This window comes from the organism of the source record quoted next, unplaced genomic scaffold (assembly GCF_019419815.1).
Source record: "Pyrus x bretschneideri cultivar Hongxiangsu unplaced genomic scaffold, Pyrus_bretschneideri_v1 Contig8, whole genome shotgun sequence".
In the NCBI taxonomy this organism is placed as follows: Eukaryota; Viridiplantae; Streptophyta; class Magnoliopsida; order Rosales; family Rosaceae; genus Pyrus; species Pyrus x bretschneideri.
The window spans coordinates 9,611,668-9,629,037 of NW_025999820.1; the positions used below are offsets into that span (position 1 = coordinate 9,611,668).

Sequence of the window (17,370 nt, forward strand, 5' to 3'; positions counted from 1 at the left end):
CCTAAAGTCCTCACCAGGTAGAGGCATCATGTTTTCCAAGAATGATCATTGCTGAATAAACAGATTGGGTAGGCAACGCTACTGATCGTCAGTCCACATCTGGTTACTTTACATTTGTGGGAGGAAACTTAGTGACTTGGCGGAGTAAGAAACAGAAAGTGGTTGTTTTATCAAGTGCAGAGGCGGAATACAGGGGTATGGCAAAAGGAGTATGTGAACTATTATGGCTTCAGAGGTTACTTGGTGAACTTGGGTATCTTTCGAATTGAATCTCATATTTATTTTGTGATAATAAAGTAGCTATCGATATCTCACACAACCCAATTCAACAATAAAGCACAAAACACGTGGAAGTTAATAGACACTTCATTAAGGAGAAGTTGGATGGGAATATTATTCAATTCCCGTTCGTAAACTCAAATGATCAATTAGCGGATATCTTAACTAAAGTTGTTGCAAGTCAAGCGTTCTACAACTCTCTTGTCAATTTGGGCATGAACGACATTTATGCACCAACTTAAGAGAGAGTGTTGGAGAGTTGACCTTTTGTAATTAGTTTAGTTACCTATTTGAGTCCTTGTAATCAGATTGTAATTAGGTTATTTGATGTTTTTTCCTTGTAAATCATTCTTGTACATTATATATTTTCCTCTTTGGTGAGAAGAATGATATTAGGAAATTAAATCCCAAAAGAAGCTCTAATTAGCAAAAAAAGAGCGAGGAGTGCTTTAAAAAATACAGATTGTCGAGTGATTTTCTTCACACGCGTTTTCTTATAGAGGCAGATTGTTTGCCCTCCTGTTATCGTGGCATTCCCATCCCCTCCTATTTGTGCGGTCACATGTAAGCCACGTCAACATTTTATATTGATTTTAATAGAGATAATAAGACAAAAAGCAATAGAAATATAAAATGTTAACGTGACTTAACCGTAACCGCATAAATAGGAGGAGATGGGAAGGATACGGTAACAAGAGGGCAAATAATCCGCCTCCTTTTCTTATTTATATCCGGTCTAAAATTATGTCGTTTTGAACCATATAAATAATGTCGCATACCTGAAGAAAGGTGAGTCATTTAAGGTGATTTTTTCTTTGACAAATGAGAAAATAATTTATGCTAAAGCCAAATAAACTTAAGAGCCTAGGTATGGAGTGTAAGTCCCCTTAGGGACTTTCTCTTGTCAGGCCTCATGCTTTTCTTCCTACCCACATCCACAAAGCTGTTTCCTACAGACTACCTTTTAGAGTTGATGGAGAGGAGCTTTGGTTGCAACTTCTATTTATAAACACTGATTTTTTTTTTTGAAAACTTTAACGAAAAATTTTTGGTACCGTTTACTTTAACGAAAAATCATATTTTTATACTAAAAAATCAATCTTGGTACTATTCACTTTACCCTTTATTTTATTCTTATCATTAAAACTTAACATTTTTAAATTATTTTTATTATTATTATTTTTTTTTCGTTTGTTACTGAAGCACACGCTCTTTTCACCCCATGACACATAAACGATGTCATATGAAGCTACTATGACCGTATGACAACTCAATTATGTACATACAAAGGTTAAAACGCATGAAAATACGCTATTAACTTGAAAGACTGCAACAAAAGCGTTTAAGATTATTTTTGTTTGTACTCTTTTTATTATTTTTATCTGTTTTAGTATTAATGAGTTAAGTTGTTAAAAGTTAAAAAAGAGGGATCGATAAAGATTCAACACACACCAAAGTGCATTCATTTCTACCGTCAATTCTCATTTAGTTAACCCAAGAAGGATGTGATGGGAACAGCCAAAAAGATTCCTTTCACACTTTTATTTTCACACGGACAACGAGTGGGCCTAATTCCGCCTCACATCCCTTCACCTTTCGGACAATTTTTTGGGCAACGATTTTAACACAACTTGTTGTTTTTAAATTTTTACACATTCATATTAATTTTGACCGTTAATTTTTATTTCAATTGATTAACTTAAATTCCACAAAACAAGAGCGTGTGTATAAAATGTGGAAGTATTTGTGAAAATAATTTTCTTCTTCTGTTCTGTGGTGAGAAAAAATACAAGAGAAGTGGAGAAATACATTTGCAGAAGAACAATAAGGGTACGTTTGTTGTACCGGATTATTTCGGACTGAACTAGCTTTCGGAACTAAGCTATATTGGCTTGACTTGGACTAAGCTGGATAAGAATCGTGAAGTATTTGATGTACTGACAGACTAAACTACGGGCTAAAATATTTTAGGATCCAAATAATTTTTTTATCGTTTTTAATTTACTTTTTCCTTATACAAAAAAACCACAAAAATAAATATTAGCAGTCCGCCCACTAGGGGTGAAGCGTTGCAGAGTCGGGATTAGCAGTCCGCCCACTTTTTGGAGGGTCTTGCTAAGACCCTCTAGTGAAGCGTGTAGTCCAGTTTAGTCGGGGCTGGACTCATTAAAACTTGTCCCCGCTTGTAACAAACACCATATTTCACTGGCATTTAGCCTAATGTAGTCCAGTGAAGGTTAATGAAGCTAAACAAATCACCTAAGGACACCATCCTTTTCAGCTAGCAAACTATATTTAGGGTGTGACAGAGAAGAATAATGTTATTCATACTATATTTTTATACCATATTTTTATATCATCTTAGATGTCATTTGATATGGATAGCAATATCATTTGAATTAATTAAAATTTTAAATTTACTTTATTATTTAATAAACTAATAATTACGAAAAATTAATTAATTAAATGATGATTGTGATATGTGAGAAGTTTTTTTTATTCATTTCCTTAAATTTTTCAAATGGTATGGGTATTCACATTAGATGTCATTTAAAATAATATAAAAATATTATATAAAAACATAATATAAATAACATTACTCGAAAAAAAAACCGTGTCAGCAACACTGGTAAATCTCCGTTTGATGAATGAAAGTTCAAGGAAGGTTGCTCTCCACTTTATCACATTCAAATTGAAGCTGGTAGGAAACTCCTGGTTCCTGCATAGGAAGGAAAACATGCAAAAGGCCCGATATATAACGAGAGCGAATTGTTGGTGCGAGTACCGGTCCAGCATCCATACTCCCCCTCAATTTACCTGGATTTCTCCAATGAACAATCAACTTGTCTCTTCTTCTTCATTCAGACAACAAAACTTAATTAGTAAATAATAATAAAATACTGTTAAAATGACAAAAATATCCCTACCTTATTTGATTTTCAAAAGTTTTTGAAATTTTTTATCTTAAGAGTATTTTTGTCTAAATATTTTTATTGAAACTTGATGACATCAAATTACTTTTCACTTTTTTATTACTTTATATATTATAGAAATCGTCAATCAATTACCAGTATATATCTTGTCGACGTCGTAAAGCAAAAGTTAATGGTTCAAAGTTGACGGCTTCCTTCTTTATAAAAAAAATAATAAAGTTGACAGATTAGGGTAATATGGTACAAAAGCAAAGACCACAAGGGGTAAAATGATACTTTCATGGTAATTTAGAAGACATTTTGATAATTAAATTTTGAGAGTTTTAACGAAAAGTTTACGGTACTGTTCATTTTAACGAAAAATCAGATTTTTACACTAAAAAGTCAATCCTGGTACTATTCACTTTACCCTTTATTTTGTCTTTATCATTAAAACTCAAAGTTTTCAAATTTTTTTCATTAGTTTTCCTTTAAATCTTTATAGTTAATACTCTTTGATTTGATTTGTAAATAATACTTCTTTTGGCATCATATATTCTGTCTCTCTCAAGTAATGTTATCCATACTATCTTTTTATATCATCTTATGTGACATCTGATGTAGACAATCACATCATTTAAAAATTTGCAAAATCCAAGAAAATGAAGAAGAACGACTCCTCGTATACCACAATCATAATTTAATTAACTAGTTTTTCTTAATTATTAGTTTATTAAATAATAAATTAAATTTAAAAATCTAATTAATTTAAATAATGTAACTGTCCACAATAAATACCACCTAAAATAGTATGAAAATGTAATACAAAAACGTAGTATAACATTACTCTATTATAAAATCGCCACGATCCCATATCCGACATAGATGCTTTTTTCTTTTTGACCCCACCTCAGTCTTAAGTCTTGCCATTGTATTCCAACCGGTAATTGGAGAATTTTTTCTTTTTTATCAGAACACGAGTGCTACATTATGCGCTTTTATATAAGTGGTGGGAAATTGTATTTTTTAAGTTATTAATATTTTAACACAAATATCCTACCATTTGTATAGTATCAAATGATGTATTAATCCGTGTACCGATTACATTGAAAAATCTCTCAGGTATTTGGCCACATTCAAATACGTGCGTTGTAGTACTTTGACTAAGAAATCCCCAACAATGTTGCTGATTATTGTAGCTTCATAGCCAGCAATTAAAAACAAATCACACATTTAATTAGTGATTTTTTTTTCTTTGCTATATTACAGATAGATGTCAAACCTAGCATTTGATGATGTTGTTCATTTTGATAGGTATATGTGAATAGCTCGCAAATATCAGACCCAGACAAATGCCATGAAGTGCCTCACGACTTTTACCTAATCTGTAGGTCCATGATTTGTTTTTGAAAGTGTAAGTTCTGGTGTGATAATTTTAATTCTCATCATCTTCAGTGCAAAAGTTTGTGTGCAAGTTTTTTGTTATAGTTTTATTTTTTCGTATGCATTATGTTTATCCTGAGCCAAAGGTTGCTAATCTTTTATTGATAAGGATGTGCTGCTTGGTCCCCAATGATTGTTTATATTTACCAAGGGTATAATGATAGGAGTCCAATAACTTGGAATGAACTCCACCAAATTGTAGGGAATCCAATTAAGATGCTTAAGTATTTTTTTCAGCATGATAAATGCTTTAAGGTTAAAAGTAGTGGGCTTGAAATTCGTTATAGGGACAAGATGAAGGAGACGCATCAATTGGAAATATGGCTGCAAGTCCCAGGTGTGGGAGCTCCACCCAGAGACTGGAACACCAAAAGAGGTTCATGAAGATGCCCGCAATAATTTCTGGAACAACCGTTTCGAAAGGTGGCACAACTCGGACCTCCTCATGAGAATTCCGGTTATTTCTTTGGGTTTTTCTTAATTTTTCAATTCATTCATACTTTTTTTCTCAAGAAAGTAAATATACTACATATGGGTGGGAAAAGGGTAGTTATTTATTTACTTACTGAAATCTGAATGCAAACTGTTCAAATTATGGTTGCGGTGTTCTGGATCATTGAATTATGTATAAAAATCAATCAGAACCATGCTCAATTTGATAATGTTGTTGAACAATGTGGTCGGGTTTTTCACACATTATCGTAGGATTGTGTAGTGTTAGGCACTACAAGTCTGGATGATGTTTTCCATTCGTGTGATCTGTGTTGAGATACCGTGTAATCCACTTGAGCACTTTGAGTGTTTTTGTATGAAACCTATAGTGGTTGGAGAGTTTTATCCATCCTTAGAATTAGTGTCCTCGATCATGCTAATTTGTTAAACACTTTCCAATATAAGCAAAGAATTTTAGTGGTTTCAGGCCAAATCATGTGAGTTTTGACGTGAACATGTTTTGTTACACTACTTTCCATGTAATTCAGAAGATGAAAACACGGAGAATCTGTATATCATGGTTAAGTATTATGAATAAATTTTGACATTCCAAAAGATTGCTGCATATTCATTTCAGAACTTCATAACCTTTCTTCTTAGTAAAATGAATTAACCAAGATTGTTTTTTCTTTATTATTTGGTCTATTTGTTAATTGTTGAGTGACTAAGTATTACTTACCAATTACAACAGATCATTGCACTTTCAATTACTGGAGGTTTGAATGTTGTGTTATGGTGTATATATCTCTATAATCATCATGTAAGAATGGTTTTTATGAAATTAATGCTTTATAAGAAAGCTTTCATTTCGGTATAGAAAAATGAATAAATTCATTTGCAGAACGAAGATGGGGGATGACGTCTGCATATTGAGGGGCCAAATACCATCTCTGCTCTCTTTGATCTCTGCTTCGCGTTCTTCGATTTTTGCTTCGTGATCTCTTCCATCTCTGCTTTCTCCGTGATTTCTTCTTTTCTGATCGACTTCTATTCGAATTGAAAACCTTCTAGAGCTCTCTTCTCCAAATTACAGCAGCAATTTTGCTCCAAATCTTTCCAATTGAAAAAACCCACATCATTATCATCTATTCCTCATCACCACGGGTACTTTCTACGCCTATTATATGTCCAAATTTCTGATTTGATATAATTAGACTTTAGAAAAAACTTGATGATTTTGTGGGTTAGAAAAAAGTTCACTAATTTTCTGGGTTCGTCTTCACCACCATCGATGCGGGCAAAGCTTCCCAATTTGGCCTCTTTTCCGATTTTTCTAACCCATCGTTTGGTTTCCGAGAAACAAAAAAATTAATAACAAAAACGTTTTTTTTTTGTGCTTTGCTTTGATGCAGAGCCGAAGGGTTCTTCAACATTAAGATTCAGATACCCGAGGTTGGTTCAAGGATTTTGCCTCTGAACTCAATTCAGGTACGCATGGTCTCTCTGTACTTTGATTCTCTCATTAGCTCTTCGCTTCGGCACCGACAAAGTCTCGAACATGAAATTATTGAATTAGTTGGCATGTTTTTTTCCACTACCTGAGCAACTGACGGAAATCTAGGCCTGCCATTTGACTAATTGACTTCAAATCTTATCAAACATCCTCAATTTTTATTGAGATTTTTAGTTGATCTGAAAAACCTGACAAAAATCTTTACAATTACGATATGTTGTTTGACGGAGATCTTTCAGCTCAATCTCCTCCCTTCATCTGTTTCTTCTGCTCTCTTTATTGATCTCTCAAACCTGAAAGGACCAACAATATGAATACAAACAGAGTCAAACAGAGCCCACATATGCCAAACACCAACAACCCCTCACATCCTTCACCCCAAAACACACAGAAAGAAAAAGGAAGAAGGAACGTACGTGTTCTCTTTTCTTTTCCTCCTCAAAGTCACCATGTTTTCGCTTTCGAGCGACCTCTTTCCCATCAAAGTGCACCTAAGTGAGAAAGAAAAATAAAGATATTGAAATATGCTTATTCGTTATTAACAAAGTTGAAAGAGACTGCAATATACCATATGGCTTCAGCAAATGCTTGAGCTCACCACACATGTATGGAATTAGTGCATATAATTGAAGTAGATATGAATTGTATTTTTAGCATTTGAATTATCAGCCATTCGTAATGAGAGGAGTTAACACGTTTAGATGCCAATATATATTAACTTCACTATGCATCTCCTTCATTCCACCATTCCCAAAGGATATGCTTAAGCAAATTATTCAACAAACTTGAGGGAAGAATCATATTTATGCCAGAAGTGAAGATTGCATCAGAAAAATATCTTGAAATAAGTGGCTGCAATATTTTTATTCTTTTTGAGAAAGGCATGTGTGCATTGTGCAATTGTGTGGTGTAGAGTATAAAATTTCATGTACTTCTCTAAATGTAACCTATCTACTCCTTCCGGACCTTCCTAACTTAGAACTTTCCTGTTAGGTAGGTCAATTTCCCAAGGAAACATTTGATGCCTCTGGAGTTAGGTTGGTTCTAATTTCCAAGCTTCAAATTTTAGTAATCATATCAAAAAATTGAGTTAGTTTTAATTAACTGTTGTTAGGCTGTTTGCATTGTACCATGCGTACATACATACATATAGAGAAGTTTTGAAAACCAAAAACGAACCAACAAAACTGAAAAGGCCACATCCAATTAATTTCAAATATCCCAAGAATCCCCAGATCATTGCAAAACCAAATTCATCACTTTTCAGAAAAGCATGGCAAAGGGAGTTTGTAGGATTATCTTCTTAATACAGGCCAATGAGATTTGAAGTTGGAATAATTTTGTAGAAATTTTAATTTTCCTGTTTTATTTTATCTTCATTACATCAAGATTTTTTTGTTGGATTCAGTAATGAATCTATAATATCTCTTTTGATTACATCAAGATTTTTTGTGGTTAAGATGAATTCAGTGATGAATCTATAATATCTCTTTTGATTTAATGGTTGTGATAATATGATGATGTGGTGGTTATTATGATGGAAATGGATGTTCAAAATTTATGAATTTAACATGATTGAATTCCAACTTTTCCTTTCGTATTAGACTATATTGGTTTGAGCATGATTGAATTGATTAGTGGTTTCTGTTTTTCTAATAATTAGCTAGTAGCCACCTACAGATATGAAACATTTGTTTCTGCAGATTGAAAACTGTTTAATTTCTTGGGTAAATTACATGTTACTACCTTAACTTTGGGTCTTATTACAAAGTTATACCTCATTTTTTAAACATTGCAATGTCTTAAATAACTTACGAATTTGTTGCAATCTTAAACCTCCGTTAAGATATCCATGAATTTGTTTGTTAATTTTAATTTAATTTAGAACTAAAAATTCTTTAATTGTTAATATTAAATTAATTTTATAACCTAGTTAGGTAAGGGAGCGGGCCTGTGTTTGCCACGGCAGCATTTAATATAAAAATTAACAAAAAAATTGATGGATGTATGATATTGTAACAAATTTGTAAATTGATGTATGATTTAGCAATAATTAAAAGATGAGATATGAGATTGTTATGCGATCCAAAGTTGAGGAGGTAAAATGTAATTTACTCTAATTTTTTTGTGTTTAATTTAAATTAATTAATTTTATTATATTAATCTAAAAAGGTAACACAAATTCACAATACAAAAAAATAAAAAAATTATTTAGTTATACTAAAACTGAAATGCCCGTAACCAAACTCCTAATGAAGAAAAAATTGCGAGTCATTTGAAGTGGATGGTTGCTCTTGCTCCTCCTCAATATCAAAATGAACATTAAGATCAATCCGCCTGTGTTTCGGATGATCATCCGCCGGCTTCGAAGATAAAGAAAGCCATTGTCGTTGCCGATCATATTCCTCGTGGACGATATCTGATGATCCAAGTGGTCGAGGCCTCTTCCCAAGACTACTTGTTGGTCCCAAAGACAAAGGAAGCCATTCGTCTTCTTTGCACAATAGTGGGTGCACACCGCAACTCTTAATGCGTGCGTCCTGGAGGAAAAGAAATTCAACATTACAAATATCTCCCAGCTTCTTTTCTAAATCCACACCAAATCAAATTTTCCACCAATTCATTAATTGAAAAGGCAGAAGTAAATGCAAATAAAAAAATAGTAGTCCTACAAGTCTTCCATCTCCGCGTGTAAACTTGATTAACAGAGGGAGAAGCATGTGGTTTACATGTTCATCCAAACGATGTAGTTCTTTGATCTTCGTGTAGAAATTTTGTACTTATATGAACAAAACCAAGTTTTAGGTAATTAATCTTGAATTTTGTACTTATAATCTCATTTCCCCTTGTATATTTTCCTTCCATAATTGTTTGTTTTGATTAATTAGGATTTGATTTTATCGTGAAAGGTACTTCAAGATACAAATGTGGTTTCTGTTTTACTAATAACTAATCACCTACAGATATGAAATCTTTGATTATGCAGATTGAAAACTGTTTCAAATTTTTTCCTGTATTTAATTTAAATTAATTAATTTTTATTATATTAATTTAAAAAGGATATCACAATAAAGAATAATAAAAAAATCGCTAAAACTGAAATGTACGTACCCAAACTCGTGGTAAATCAGAAATGGTGGGCGGTTGCTCTTGCTCCTCCTCAATATCAGAAGGAACATTGTGATCAATCTGCGTGCGTTTCGGATGATCATCCGCTGGGTTCAAAGATAAGGAAGGCCATTGTTGTTGCCGATCATATTCATCATCGACAATATCTGTGGATCCAAGACTACTCGTTGGTCCCAAAGACAAGGGAAGCCGTTCATCTTCTTTGCGGAATAAGGGGTGCACCCCGCAGATTTTAATGCGTGTGTCCCCGTGGGTTTGAAATTTAACTTTACAAATATCTCCCTGCTTCTTTTCTAAATCCACTAACATGAGCCCCACATGATCTGTCTGCCTCCATCTCGACAACCACTCAAAGTTTTTATAATCACGTCCTTCGAAATAATTTCTCAATTCTAATAAAGGCCGTGGTTGAAAAACACGAACACGAGAACTGTGATATACTCTCAATTGTGGCAGTGGTTGAAAAACACAAGAAAAGGCCAATCCTAATAACGTCTCCCTCTCCTGTAAATTTAGAGGAATTTCAAAACTAAATTCACTACCTCCATTATAAAACCCTTCCCATCCACTTTCAATCCTAGTGGCTGTTAGATGTTTAGAGGTATAGCTGAACCGCTTTGGAATTTCATTGCCAGGATATGTAACTTGCAATTGAGAGCACAAAAGAGATTCCTGCAATAGTGAATAATATGTAAATAACTAATTATAAACAATCGTGATCTATCCTCCCTCCCAAGTATCAACAAATTATATATTTTAATTTCAAGAGAAATTAAGGGAGGAGAGACAAACCTGATTCAAGTTCAACAAATTATTTTCCAACTTTGCCACCTCATCGCCACTTAGTCTAAAGCAATTTTCCAACTGCAGAAGCCTAAGCCCCGAGGGCAACTTTGGAATTTTCTCCAATGATGTGCAATCATCCAGATATAATTCACTTAGATTTGGTGGAAGGGCATGTGGAATTTCCCGAAGCCTCTTGCAACCATTCAAATCAAGTACTCCCACGTTAACAAATTTGCTAATGCATTCAGGTAGACTAACAAAATTGTTTCTATCCAGACCAACACATTCTAATTTGGACCACCAATGAAGAGGCACAAGAAAATCAGTTTCTGATAAATTGCATCCACTAAGATCAAGATAAGTACAGCCTACGTTGGGAAGGGCTAATGGATTACCATTGTCATGTGAAGTATCTAAGTGAGTTGAAAACTTCCCAAATGTCCCCAGTTTTGGGCATCCATCCATTTCAATATAGTCGAGATGTTGCAACCCAAAAATGTGACGTAATGATGTACCTGTAAGGTTCTTACAATGACGTGCGCACAAGTAGACAAGCCCAGTAAGATATGCAATTGATGAAGGCAATTCTCTTATGCCACTTTCTTTTATGTCCAAACACTCTAGAGATTCCATCTTGGGCTCTATTTCTGGGAAACTCTCGAGCCTTGTGCAACCCTCAAGATCAAGGCTTCGAAGGGATCTCAATCTGAGTCTCGTCGCAAATCTCTTAAGACTAGAGCACTTAACAAGACTTAATTTAACAAGTTTATCAAGGAATCCAACAGAATCATCAACTTCAACTAAACTTTTACACTTATCTAGAATCAACTCCCTTAGGTTTGGACTTCCTGATAAGTTGGGAATTTTTTCTAAGAATTCGGAACCACTTAAAACCAAAGATGTAAGCATTGCCAAATTCTGTGAAATCAAAATCAAAAGAAAAAAAAATCACAAACTTTAAATAGAATAATTAATGATGAAAAGCTTTGGCAAATTTCTTTTTCCAAAAATAAAATATACAATTAAATTAGTAATTGTCCAAATTAATTTATAATACGTATACATACCTCAAATCCCTTCAATTGTTTGATGCCACTGTTTGGCATAATAAACGCGACAAGATGCCTTAGATGACAATTGGATTGCAAATTGAATGTAAGTATATGCTTTTGAAGAATATTGGATCCCCAATCTTGAAGCTTAACTCCACCGAATTCAATCCACCTCAAATCGTCAGGTAGATACTCAATGCATCCAGAAAAGTGTGCATTACGGCTTATAAAAATTTCAAGATTTACCATCTCGAAAAAGCTTTTTGCATTCAAGGGTATCACATCTAGCTTGGGCAACTTCACCACAATGCCTTTAATTTTCTTTGTTCCCTAAGATGGAAAAATAAATAGTGTTAACAAACAATTCGTATAACAAAGAAATCAAAAGGGTTTTAATTTTTTTTTTTCTTTCCAAAATCATGCCAATTAAACCAAATGCAAGAATATATATTCTACTTACTCTGTTTTCAGTTAGAACACGGTACACATCTTCATGATTCCACAATCTGCTCCGCTCGCTTGGTTCAATGGGCGATTCTTCCCAAACTATATGCTTACCCATTTTTTCTAGCAAGTCATGCATCAAAATTCTATTATGTTCAATAGTTATGATGGCTTTCTCAACGAGTAAGTCAATACAATCTTGAGGTACACTAAGCTTCGAACTTCTTAATATTTGTAACACATAGTCTTTACGTTTACCCTTGAAGAAGCATGCAATGTCTAAAAAAACTTGTTGCATGACATAATCCAAGGTATCATAACTTTTTCGAAGTATTTTTTGAATTCCTCCATAAGGTTCTCTATTGTAAGAATCGTAATCATCCAATATAGCTTGCCAACGATCTTTACTTTTATTCCGTAGATAAGAACCTATAAGATTAAGTGCTAACGGATGGCCTTGAGCATATGCTATTGCACGTCGTGCGCATCCCAAATAATCATCGGAAGGTTCTTTTTTTCCGAAGGCATTCCAACTTAAAAGCTCAAGAGCCTTGTTGTCTTCTAACTTTTGGACATTGTATATCAACCCAACGTCATAAGAATTCAACAATCCTCTGTCTTTTGTGGTTATGATCACTCTGCTACCCTCACCGAGCCATTCAACTTGAACCAAGTCGTTTAACTGCCCCAGTTCATCCACATCATCAAGAATTAAGAGAATCTTCTTTCGCCTCAACAGTTTCTCTATAAGGTTGTTTCCTCTATGAGGATTGACAACTTTCCACTTTGAACCACCAATCTCACTTAGAAGAGTGTTTTGTAGTTGGAGTAGGCCTCCTGGTTGCATTGCCAGGAAACAACTACCTTCAAACTTGTAAGCAATTGCATTATAAACAGTTTTTGCAACTTCTGTCTTGCCGATTCCAGATGCCCCCCAAATCCCAACCACACACGGATCATTTCCACCGACATCTAACAGCTCTTTCACCTTTTCTACACAAGACTCCATTCCAACTTGGTATTTGGCTACATTCAAATGCGGGCGTTGTGGTACAAGGACTAGGATCTCCTTCACGATCTGTCTGATGAATGTAGCTTCGTACCTACCAGTTTACATAAAAAAATTGCCACATTTAGCCAATCAACTTTTTATGCTATACTTCTTTGAAAAAGGAAAAAAAAAATGTAAAAAGAAGAAGAGAATGAAAAGATAAAAAGGATTGAAAAAAACAGAGGTATAGATAATCACTGCTGCAGTCAAGCATGTGCCGCTTGCAACTAAATACAGAATCATGTAAGATAATAATTGACCCATTAGTAAAAATGATTTACCCCTATGCCATTATTCACAATTTCACATAACATCTTTCCGTACTTAAGACATTGACTCTTTTTTTTTTTTTTTTTTTTTTTTTTTTTTTTTGCTCTTTTGTTAAAATAATAATAATAAGACATAGACTTCTTCTTTTTTCTTTTTTTCTTTTTTCATTTAAATGTTATGTTGTTGCCTATTTTAACATATTGTATAATTACTATTAAGTACAAAATGAAATTAATAATAAAACTCAAATTTATCTATAAACCCATTAAACCTTACCATCACTTCTTGTTTATCCTACATTCTTTCTGGCTAAAACCCTAATAGGTCTTGTAGAGAAAAACAAGCTTTTTTATTGATGGATGGTGATTTTGAAGTTTTGAATCCTCCAACTAAGATATGACTCAATTTATGAATATTTTGTTCGTTTGATTTAAATTTGTTTTAAAGTTTAAAAGATGAGTATTTGGGTTTCAATTTTTTTCATCAATTCCGAATGGTTTGTTAAGCTTTTTGCAATTGGAAAATTCTAAGAAAAAACTTCTTACCAATGTTTTTAAATTATAAACTTCCTTGCTTGTTGATAAATATAAGGGGATGAATTGTTCGATTTGTTGCTTATGCACATCAATAGAAAGAAAAAAGGCAAATGTCTGGGTTTGGTAGCAGAAAGAAGAAAAAAAGTAGTCATGGAAATGCTATTGGGAAGAGGGGGTGGGGCAAGGATGCCTCTTTAAAAAAAAAAAATCAACTACAGATGTTATTTTATAAAGAGAATGCATGTAAAAATAATTTAATATTTTGAATTGGATTTGAGATAGTAGTTTAGGTAATAAATTTGGGTTTAAAGAGAGATTAATTCTTTAATAATAAAAAATAATATGGGTGAAAAGAGTAAATTGAGTGTAGAAAGATGTTACATGTGTTCAAATAAAATTTCCTGATGAAAACAGATGTTTTGTACGGATATGTATCATTTCTTTCCTAAAAGTACTAATTTACCTAACATCATTAGTAATCGGTAAATTATAAAACAACACCATAGGTACATTATTTGGGCAGATTAATTAATGGAGTCAAGTTTTGATCCGTGGGAGAAAGATCCATTATTCCGGTGGCAGAAGAAGTTCAAGAATCCACCGACAGATAGCATTTCTCATGGTTCGTTTCTGTGATTTCTGGGGCTCCAATTCCAAATATGTTCATCAGTTTGTGGATTTTTCCAACAAATTTTAAACTTTTTGACGTTTTATTGCAATTTTGCATCTTTAATTTGATAGCTTCCAGCTCATTTGAATCAAATCTCAGCTTTAGGAGAGCAATTTAAGAGAGAGAGAGAGTGGACAAAGAAATCAGAATCTTGGTTCGATGCTGAGAAGCTCGCCGGTACGCTCTCCCTCTTAAACTGCTTCCCCTTTACTTGCAGATTCGCATTTTTTTCTTTTACTGTTTCTGATATTCTTACTTCCACTTTTTCGATTTAATTCTTTTGCTTCGAACTAAATTAGTTGAATTGATGAAGTAGATCTTTTGCTCTCTACAACTCTCCAACAAAACCAATGACTATGTAGCTTTCGAGGATGTAAATTTTCACCAAACAAGTTAATTTCTGGATGTAAATTTTGGTGTAAAGTTAGTTCACTAAGGGACTGGCTTAGTTCACCAAGGGACTGGCGATGAAAATAGGACATTTGAGGTGTGTTGTATAAAAGTTAGTTGGGATTATAGGGGGTGGAAAATAAGATGTTAATTTTTTAATTTTTTAATTTTTTATGGCGGATGGAATAATAATGTGTGGGAAGATAGAGTAACGGGGTGAGTTTATCGGATTTGGATCCTCTGCTGAGCCCAAGAAGAGGATCCTCCTGACCAAATAACTTAGGTCGTTGGATGAAAATCCAACGGTTATAATTATTATAACTTTAAAGGGACCCCCTGTTTGTAGTCGTTGGATTTTCATCCAACGGCCCAAGTTATTTGGTCAGGAGAATCCTCTCCTTAGGCTCAAGGAGAGAATCCAAGTCTGAGTTTATCAGTTAAAAAAAAAGATGACAGAGTATTACACGAAAGAGGAGTGCCAGCAACAACAAGAGTCACTCCCTGATTCGCTAGCTTTGGTGAATGAGTCTATAATTATATATGAAGAAGATGGTCATGTAGGTTTAACATAAACTAGCCTTCATGCACGTAGCGCATGTGGAGTAAATCTATCACCTCCTCATTATTGTAGATAATACACGCGCAAAAGATCATTTTTATAACCGGCACTACATGCCTTTTAAGATGTTTTAAACGTGTTTAAAAATAGATAAAATAATATTTAATTAACAACTGATTGAATCACATTATTATTAACACATTGTGGTACTAATTATAAAAATAAAATAAAAAAACTGTACAAAAAAATTAATTATAAAAAAAATATTGTTTATATTACGAAAATATTCCTATATTATTTGATGCATTATTTCGGACTTTTTTGAACTTTTATGTTTAGGGGCATTTTTGTCCCATCATTTATGGTGAAACCCGTGACCGCAAATGGGCTTCCAACTTTATTTAGTAGCATAGATAAGAGTTATCTTCTTCATATGTAAATTATAGACTAGCCATTCAACAAAGCTGGAAAATTATGGAATTGCTGCAGTCAAGTATGTGCCTCTTGCTAGGGATTTAAAAACTAGCAACTAAATAGGTATTATTGTAGTAGAAACTAAAACCTGAAATACAGAATCATATAATTAAACAAACTACAAGGAGTGAAGAAATGTACGTACTCTTCCTCTTTGACGGTATGTCCTGACAAATTTGCTACTTCTTTTAGAGCACTCCTCCATAAGAGGATCTTCCCCTCGTCCTTGTATTTGCATTCATGTCCTGTAAATGCGTCACCGAACCTACTCGTTTGATTTCGTACATGGGACGGATCCACCTTGTAGAAAACTGGCCAAACTATTTGCTGCCTTGACCTTCTACATTCAAGTATATGTACAAGCTCATCCAAGCACCATCTTGACGATGCATAGTTTTCAGAGATTACAATGATTGAAATTCTCGACTCTTCAATTGCTTTTAGAAAAGCTGGTGATATTTCTTCTCCTCTTTTAAGATGGCGATCAATGAAAGTGTTGATTCTATTGCGGTTCAAGGCCTCGTATAAATGATCTGTAAAAGTAAAACGTGTATCCTCACCTCTAAAACTCAAAAATACATCATATGTCCATGAAGGAGGCAAGGAAGAAGAGGCAAGTTGAATGGCCATAAGAGAATTAAGGACAAATAAACTAAAGAAAAGAGCGTCTCAAAGAATTGGAATATGCAGTATGGTATGGAGTGTGGACAGTGGACTCTTTCTTGTTATATATATTAGGCCTATGCATGCTTTTCTTCCTGTGAAGGGAGCAGCAGTTTCCTACCACCTTCAATGTGAATGTGGACTCTCTCTTGTTATCTTAGTCCTCATGCTTTTCGTCCTACCTACCAAAGCAGTTTCCTTCCTACTACCCTTCAATGTGAATGCGAACAAGTTGAAGGAAATGAACTTTCGTGGCAAAATATTGACGATTGAAAAATATAAAATTATTACATGGCGGTTTTTAATGTAAAGGAGAGGAAGTTTTGTTGCAAACTACAACCGACTACCTTTGATGTAACAATCCACCATTACAATATTTTAAAATAATCACAGACCACTGAAAAATATAAAAATATTACTAATAAAGTGGCCATACTGAGGAAAGTATCTCAGATGATGTAGGTAAATTTCTCTCCACTAACTAGTGGGGGTCTTTAATTGAAGGAAGAACGTGTCTTTTTCCATTATGGAGTTTCTTTTTCCTTTGATCGATTGATCACTATAGTTTGTTGATGTTGTAATCACCCGTGGCCTTTCTTCACCAGGAATGAATTAATAATTCCGACCCATTTGCCCACTTTCGAAGGCCACATCTTTGTTTTGTATTTATTTTTCCGAAGGATTTAAAATTAAAAAAAAACTAATGAAAATTGCTTGAAAATTTTGAGTTTTAATAATAAGAACAAAATAATGAGTAAAGTGAATAA

The 17,370-nt window shown here is 33.8% G+C and overlaps 1 protein-coding gene and 1 long non-coding RNA gene across 6 annotated transcripts; one reads left to right on the forward strand and one right to left on the reverse strand.

The window, feature by feature from the left end:
* Positions 1 to 5,064: 5,064 nt before the first annotated feature.
* Positions 5,065 to 7,289, forward strand: LOC103959156. Of its 2 annotated transcripts, XR_669005.3 has the most exons (3): positions 5,065 to 5,886; positions 5,968 to 6,230; positions 6,479 to 7,289. It is a non-coding gene; the product is annotated as an uncharacterized LOC103959156 (long non-coding RNA). The 2 variants fall into 2 exon arrangements; XR_007255007.1 differs by lacking the exon at positions 5,065 to 5,886 and having other exon boundaries at positions 5,893 to 6,230.
* On the reverse strand, positions 6,674 to 16,750 carry LOC103930956 (TMV resistance protein N-like). Of its 4 annotated transcripts, XR_007255004.1 has the most exons (8): positions 16,086 to 16,750; positions 12,007 to 13,093; positions 11,562 to 11,876; positions 10,501 to 11,412; positions 9,691 to 10,380; positions 7,148 to 9,119; positions 6,996 to 7,070; positions 6,674 to 6,872 (listed from the first exon to the last, which is right to left on the reverse strand). XR_007255004.1 is itself a non-coding variant. In XM_048575366.1 (6 exons), the coding sequence occupies exons 1-6, from the start codon at positions 16,568 to 16,570 to the stop codon at positions 8,829 to 8,831; spliced, it is 3,780 nt and encodes a 1,259-aa protein (XP_048431323.1). In that variant the 5' UTR covers positions 16,571 to 16,750; the 3' UTR covers positions 6,674 to 8,828. The 4 variants fall into 4 exon arrangements, 1 of the variants encoding a protein (XP_048431323.1); XR_007255003.1 differs by having other exon boundaries at positions 6,674 to 7,070; XR_007255002.1 differs by having other exon boundaries at positions 6,996 to 9,119.
* Positions 16,751 to 17,370: the final 620 nt, after the last annotated feature.